The sequence below is a fragment of the Poecile atricapillus genome, chromosome 30 (assembly GCF_030490865.1).
Source record: "Poecile atricapillus isolate bPoeAtr1 chromosome 30, bPoeAtr1.hap1, whole genome shotgun sequence".
Taxonomy (NCBI): Eukaryota; Metazoa; Chordata; class Aves; order Passeriformes; family Paridae; genus Poecile; species Poecile atricapillus.
Genome location: NC_081278.1, coordinates 3875096 through 3882595, shown reverse-complemented (window position 1 = coordinate 3882595; position 7500 = coordinate 3875096). Strand labels below are relative to the sequence as shown.

At 72.1% G+C, this 7500-nt stretch overlaps 1 protein-coding gene across 1 annotated transcript in view; it reads left to right on the top strand.

Moving 5' to 3' along the window:
* LOC131589818 (collagen alpha-1(I) chain-like) overlaps window positions 1–7500 on the top strand; it is a 12828-nt gene that overhangs the window by 991 nt on the left and 4337 nt on the right. The window contains exons 2-6 of the mRNA XM_058859594.1: window positions 1–328; window positions 3913–4111; window positions 4435–5127; window positions 5180–5287; window positions 5388–5490. The exon at window positions 1–328 is cut by the window's left edge and continues 528 nt beyond it. Coding sequence (XP_058715577.1) covers window positions 1–328; window positions 3913–4111; window positions 4435–5127; window positions 5180–5287; window positions 5388–5490 — 1431 coding nt within the window. The remainder of the gene's footprint in view (window positions 329–3912; window positions 4112–4434; window positions 5128–5179; window positions 5288–5387; window positions 5491–7500) is intronic.

Below are 7500 nucleotides of genomic sequence, written 5' to 3'. Positions count from 1 at the left end.
ACGGCTCTCTCACACCTGGCAACAGCGGGTCGGGAGCGGGGAACGGGGCGCCGCCAGCCTCGGCCGACCGGGCAACCCGGTCTTCGGGACTCTCGGGGAAGGGCCGGGGCGGGGGGTAAAGCCTCGTACGGGGCTCGAACAACGACAGAGGCGCCCCCGGCCGACGTCTGCCCGCGGCTGCCGGCCACCGTGCCCCACCGAGACCGACAGCCGAAAAAAACCGCACCCCGCCGAGGGGGGCCCCGGCTTAAGGCCGAGCACATGAGGGGGACGAGGCGCCGCCGCCTCGCCCGCCAGCCACCAGCGTTCGGTTTTTCCCCACCCCAGGGTTGGGGTGGGGGGGGGGAGGGAGGCGGGACTGGACCGGAATCGGCAGCAGCACGACCAGAGCGGGGGGGACCCGGCCTGCGGCTTCTCTGCCTCCTCCACACCCTTTTCCCTTCTCGCCTCGGCCGCCCGAGCGGCTTTCTCTCTCTGGCAGCAGCGGCACGCTTTCCTCGGCCTCACCGGAACAAGCTGGGCCCATCGGGCACGATGGGTAGCACGGGAAGCGGGACGAGCCCCGCGACTCGACCCGCCTAGGCAGCACACTCTCTCTCTCTCTGGCAGCAGTAGCGCGCTTCCGCGGCCTCGCAAACGAAGCTGGCCCATCGGCACGATGGATAGGTACGGGAAGCAGGACGAGCCCCGCGACTCGTCCCGCCGAGGCGGCAACCCTCTCGGTGCTTGGGCCTCCCTTGCCGGCGCTCTCCCTTTCGGTTTCTCTCTGAGCTTGGCGCCGGCGACCGGCCGGGCGGCCGGCCCGTAGCTCCGCCTCGGAGGACACAGGCACGGTAACAGCCTGGGGGAGACGGCCCGTCACCTCGCTCCCGTAATACGGAGATATGTGTCCGAGGCCGCCCTCGCTGCAAGTGAACGTAGCGTACGTGACCGGGGCAAAGCGGTGGCGCTAGCCGCCTCCTAGCTTGACGTAACTGGAGGCAGCTGAAAACAGCGACCCCTTGGTGAACTTCCAGCGCCGGCGCCGACAACAGGTCTACCCGGGCCGCGGACAACAGGTCTACCGCGACCGCGGACAACAGGTCTACCCGGGCCGCGGACAACAGGTCTACCGCGACCGCGGACAACAGGTCTACCCGGGCCGCGGACAACAGGTCTACCGCGACCGCGGACAACAGGTCTACCCGGGCCGCGGACAACAGGTCTACCGCGACCGCGGACAACAGGTCTACCCGGGCCGCGGACAGCAGGTCTACCCCGACCGCGGACAACAGGTCTACCCCGACCGCGGGACAACAGGTCTACCCCGTCCAGGGACATCAGCTCCACCCCGGCCGGGGACAGCCGGTCTACCCCGACCAAGGACAGCAGGTCTATCCCGGCCGGGGGACAGCAGGTCTACCCCGTCCAGGGACAGCAGGTCTACCCCGTCCAGGGACATCAGGTCTATCCCGGCCGGGGACAGCAGGTCTACCGCGACCGCGGACAGCAGGTCTACCCCGGCCGCAGACAGCAGGTCTACCCCGGCCGGGGGACAGCAGGTCTACCGCGACCGCGGACAACAGGTCTACCCGGGCCGCGGACAACAGGTCTACCGCGACCGCGGACAACAGGTCTACCCGGGCTTCGGACAACAGGTCTACCGCGACCGCGGACAACAGGTCTACCCGGGCCGCGGACAGCAGGTCTACCCCGGCCGGGGGACAGCAGGTCTACCCCTTCCTGGGACATCAGCTCTACCCCGGCGGGGGACAGCAGGTCTACCCCGACCAAGGACAGCAGGTCTATCCCGGCCGGGGGACAGCAGGTCTACCCCGTCCAGGGACATCAGGTCTATCCCGGCCGGGGACAGCAGGTCTACCGCGACCGCGGACAGCAGGTCTACCCCGGCCGCGGACAGCAGGTCTACCCCGACCGCGGACAACAGGTCTACCCCGTCCAGGGACATCAGCTCCACCCCGGCCGGGGACAGCCGGTCTACCCCGACCAAGGACAGCAGGTCTATCCCGGCCGGGGGACAGCAGGTCTACCCCGTCCAGGGACAGCAGGTCTACCCCGTCCAGGGACATCAGGTCTATCCCGGCCGGGGACAGCAGGTCTACCGCGACCGCGGACAGCAGGTCTACCCCGGCCGCAGACAGCAGGTCTACCCCGGCCGGGGGACAGCAGGTCTACCGCGACCGCGGACAACAGGTCTACCCGGGCCGCGGACAACAGGTCTACCGCGACAGCGGACAACAGGTCTACCCGGGCCGCGGACAACAGGTCTACCGCGACCGCGGACAACAGGTCTACCCGGGCCGCGGACAACAGGTCTACCGCGACCGCGGACAACAGGTCTACCGCGACCGCGGACAACAGGTCTACCCGGGCCGGGGACAGCAGGTCTATCCCGGCCGGGGACAGCCGGTCTACCCCGACCAAGGACAGCAGGTCTATCCCGGCCGGGGGACAGCGGGTCTACCCCGTCCAGGGACAGCAGGTCTACCCCGTCCAGGGACATCAGGTCTATCCCGGCCGGGGACAGCAGGTCTACCGCGACCGCGGACAGCAGGTCTACCCCGGCCGGGGACAGCAGGTCTACCCCGGCCGGGGGACAGCAGGTCTACCGCGACCGCGGACGGCAGGTCTACCCCGGCCGCGGACAACAGGTCTACCGCGACCGTGGACAGCGGGTCTACCCGGGCCGCGGACAACAGGTCTACCCCGTCCAGGGACATCAGGTCTACCCCGTCCAGGGACAGCAGGTCTACCCCGGCCGGGGACAGCAGGTCTACCGCGACCGCAGACAGCAGGTCTACCCCGGCCGGGGGACAGCAGGTCTACCGCGACCGCGGACAGCAGGTCTACCCCGGCCGCGGACAACAGGTCTACCCCGTCCAGGGACAACAGGTCTACCCGGGCCGCGGTCAGCAGGTCTACCGCGACCTTGGACAGCGGGTCTACCCGGGCCGCGGACAACAGGTCTACCCCGTCCAGGGACATCAGGTCTACCCCGACCGCGGGACAACAGGTCTACCCCGTCCAGGGACAGCAGGTCTACCCCGGCCGGGGACAGCAGGTCTACCGCGACCGCAGACAGCAGGTCTACCCCGGCCGGGGGACAGCAGGTCTACCGCGACCGCGGACAGCAGGTCTACCCCGGCCGGGGGACAGCAGGTCTACCGCGACCGCGGACAGCAGGTCTACCCCGGCCGCGGACAACAGGTCTACCCCGTCCAGGGACAACAGGTCTACCCGGGCCGCGGTCAGCAGGTCTACCGCGACCTTGGACAGCGGGTCTACCCGGGCCGCGGACAACAGGTCTACCCCGTCCAGGGACATCAGGTCTACCCCGACCGCGGGACAACAGGTCTACCCCGTCCAGGGACAGCAGGTCTACCCCGGCCGGGGACAGCAGGTCTACCGCGACCGCAGACAGCAGGTCTACCCCGGCCGGGGGACAGCAGGTCTACCGCGACCGCGGACAGCAGGTCTACCCCGGCCGCGGACAACAGGTCTACCCCGTCCAGGGACATCAGGTCTACCCCGGCCGGGGGGACAACAGGTCTACCCCGTCCAGGGACAGCAGGTCTACCTCGGCCGGGGACATCAGGTCTACCCCGGCCGGGGACAACAGGTCTACCCTGTCCAGGGACAGCAGGTCTACCCCGGCCGGGGGGACAACAGGTCTACCCCGACCGCGGGACAACAGGTCTACCCCGTCCAGGGACATCAGGTCTACCCCGGCCGGGGGGACAACAGGTCTACCCCGTCCAGGGACAGCAGGTCTACCTCGGCCGGGGACAGCAGGTCGACCCCGGCCGCGGACAGCAGGTCTACCCCAACCACGGGCAGCAGGTCGACCCCGGCCAGGGACAGCAGGTCTACCGCGACCGCGGACAGCAGGTCTACCCCGGTTGGGGACCACAGGTCTACCCCGCCTGGGGGACAAGGGTACCCCTCTGAAGTTTGCCTCGTGTCCCGCCACCGGACCAGGCCTGTCGGCCGGCCCCGGCCCCGGCCCCGGCCCTGGGCGGACCCGGCCTCCCGGGGACGCCCGCCTGCCCGCCCCTGGGCTAGACCTGTTGGCCAGCCCCGGCCCCGGCCCCGGCCCCGGCCCCGGCCCTCGGTGAACCCAACCTCCCGGGTGGGTCCCGCCCGCCACCAGGGTAGCCCTGTCGGCCGGCTCCACGCCGGCCGCCCCTGCGGCTTCTGACGACGTGCCCGGCGGCGTCCGCCGGCCCCGGAGCCGGGAGACCTGTGCGCCCCTCGGCCGTCGGATAGCTCCGGCAGCCCCGTCCCGCCCGATATTCCCGTTCTCTAGGCCGAGGCGTATTTCTGACCGTCTCTTTCTTTGGTTTCTTTTCACGCACGCGGGCACGCGCACACGCCCGCACCCACAGACACACGCGCACCCACCCCTTCCCTTCTTCTTTTGTCTTTTCCCGAAAGGACGGCTCTTGTGTCGGGGTGGCACAGGAACGCTTCGCCGGGATCAAAAATTCTCGGCCCATCGGATTTCTTTTCCTGCCTGCGCGGCCAGACGCCTCCCAGCCGAGCCGACGGGCAGCCCGCGGCCCGCGCCCGGCCCGCCGACGCGCTCGACCGGCAACGGGGCGTCCCCACCCCGCGGGGAGCAGAGACACGGCACCAGCCAGCAAGCCGCACCTCGGGGCGGACAGCGGGAGAATGGAAGCAGGCGGAAGCGTGCGGTGGGACGCGGCTGGAAGCCGCCGGCCCCCCGCGTCACTGGACTCGAATCGCCGGCAGAGGCGGCGGGCGGGCGGCCGCCTGCTCATGCCGGCTCTCCGGCGGTCCGCGGAGGTCGTCGGCCCCGGGCCCGCCTCGTGCGGGCCCGGCACGGAACCGCCCTTCGCCGCCGGCTCCCGCGGCGCACCGCCTTCTGGGCTTTTCCCCGCCCCCGGTCGGCGACGCTTGCCGGGCGGCCCCGCCCTGCGACGTCACCCTGCCTGGCACCGCCTTCCGGGCTTTCCCCGCCCCCCTGCTGGGCGACAGCTGGGGCCGACGGCGGTGGCCCCGACCCACCCACGCCCCAGGCGGCTCCCCAAGCGGCCGGCCGCTCGGCACGGCGACAACGCCTGCGGGGGCTGAGGAGCGGGCCGACGGGGCCGCCGGCAGCTTGAGGCTCGGCGCCCTCCCTTTCCGAGGAAGCTTTCTCGCCGGCTCTCTCTCGGAGGCTTTCGCTCCGACGGCGCCTTCCTTCCCGCTCGCCCCCGGCCGGCCCCACTGAAGCCTGCAGGCAGACGGCAGCCCCGCTGATCGAGCCAGCCAAGCAGAAAGCGAGGTGGAAGCCGGGCCGCCATCTGCTCGGACCCGGACGGGGGAGGGAGCGCCGCCGGCTTCCGAAGGCCCTCTCCCTCCCTCCCTCCCTCCCTCTCGGGGAGAAGCGAAGGCGGCGAGGGGCTCAGGCCGATAGGGGAGAGCCGCTCGACGCATCGCACGGCGGCCCGCCGGCTGACAGCAGGTCAAACCAGCGGCCGGCCGACAGCAGGTCTACCCAGCTGCCCGGGGGACGACAGCAGGTCTACCCAGCGGCAGGCCGACAGCAGGTCTACCCGGCAGCCGCCCGGCGGCCGACAGCAGGTCTACCCAGCTGCCCGGGGGACGACAGCAGGTCTACCCGGCAGCCGCCCGCCGGCCGACAGCAGGTCTACCCGGCCGCCGGCCGGCCGACAGCAGGTCTACCCGGCAGCCGCCCGGCGGCCGACAGCAGGTCTACCCAGCGGCAGCCGCCCGGCGGCCGACAGCAGGTCTAGCCGGCCGCCGGCCGGCCGACAGCAGGTCAACCCAGCGGCAGGCCGACAACAGGTCTACCCAGCTGCCCGGGGGACGACAGCAGGTCTACCCAGCTGCCCGGGGGACGACAGCAGGTCTACCCGGCAGCCGCCCGCCGGCCGACAGCAGGTCTACCCGGCCGACGGCCGACAGCAGGTCTACCCGGCGGCCGGCCGACAGCAGGTCTACCCGGCAGCCGCCCGGCGGCCGACAGCAGGTCTACCCGGCCGACGGCCGACAGCAGGTCTACCCAGACGCCCGACAGCAGGTCTACCCGGCCGCCGGCAGGCCGACAGCAGGTCTACCCGGCCGCCGCCCGCCGGCCGACAGCAGGTCTACCCAGCAGCCGGCCGACAGCAGGTCTACCCGGCAGCCGCCCGGCGGCCGACAGCAGGTCTACCCAGCGGCAGGCGGACAACAGGTCTACCCAGCGGCAGCCGCCCGGCGGCCGACAGCAGGTCAACCCAGCGGCAGGCCGACAGCAGGTCTACCCAGCTGCCCGCCGACCGACAGCAGGTCTACCCGGCAGCCGCCCGGCCAACGGCCGACAGCAGGTCTACCCAGCTGCCGGCCGGCCGACAGCAGGTCTACCCAGCCCCCGGCCGACAGCAGGTCTACCCAGCTGCCGGGGGGGACGACAGCAGGTCTACCCGGCCCCCGGCCGACAGCAGGTCTACCCGGCGGCCAACCGACAGCAGGTCTACCCGCCGGCCGGCCGACAGCAGGTCTACCCGGCCGACGGCCGACAGCAGGTCTACCCAGCCGGCCGGCCGACAGCAGGTCTACCCAGCGGCAGCCGCCCGGCGGCCGACAGCAGGTCTACCCAGCTGCCCGGGGACGACAGCAGGTCTACCCGGCAGCCGCCCGCCGGCCGACAGCAGGTCTACCCGGCCGACGGCCGACAGCAGGTCTACCCGGCGGCCGGCCGACAGCAGGTCTACCCGGCAGCCGCCCGGCGGCCGACAGCAGGTCTACCCAGCGGCAGGCGGACAACAGGTCTACCCAGCGGCAGCCGCCCGGCGGCCGACAGCAGGTCTACCCGGCCGCCGGCCGGCCGACAGCAGGTCAACCCAGCGGCAGGCCGACAACAGGTCTACCCAGCTGCCCGGGGGACGACAGCAGGTCTACCCAGCTGCCCGGGGGACGACAGCAGGTCTACCGGCAGCCGCCCGCCGGCCGACAGCAGGTCTACCCGGCCGACGGCCGACAGCAGGTCTACCCGGCGGCCGGCCGACAGCAGGTCTACCCGGCAGCCGCCCGGCGGCCGACAGCAGGTCTACCCGGCCGACGGCCGACAGCAGGTCTACCCAGACGCCCGACAGCAGGTCTACCCGGCGGCAGGCCGACAGCAGGTCTACCCGGCCGCCGGCCGACAGCAGGTCTACCCAGCAGCCGGCCGACAGCAGGTCTACCCAGCGGCAGGCGGACAACAGGTCTACCCAGCGGCAGCCGCCCGGCGGCCGACAGCAGGTCAACCCAGCGGCAGGCCGACAGCAGGTCTACCCAGCTGCCCGCCGACCGACAGCAGGTCTACCCGGCAGCCGCCCGGCCAACGGCCGACAGCAGGTCTACCCAGCTGCCGGGCGGACGACAGCAGGTCTACCCAGCCCCCGGCCGACAGCAGGTCTACCCAGCTGCCGGGGGGGACGACAGCAGTTCTACCCGGCCCCCGGCCGACAGCAGGTCTACCCGGCGGCCAACCGACAGCAGGTCTACCCGCCG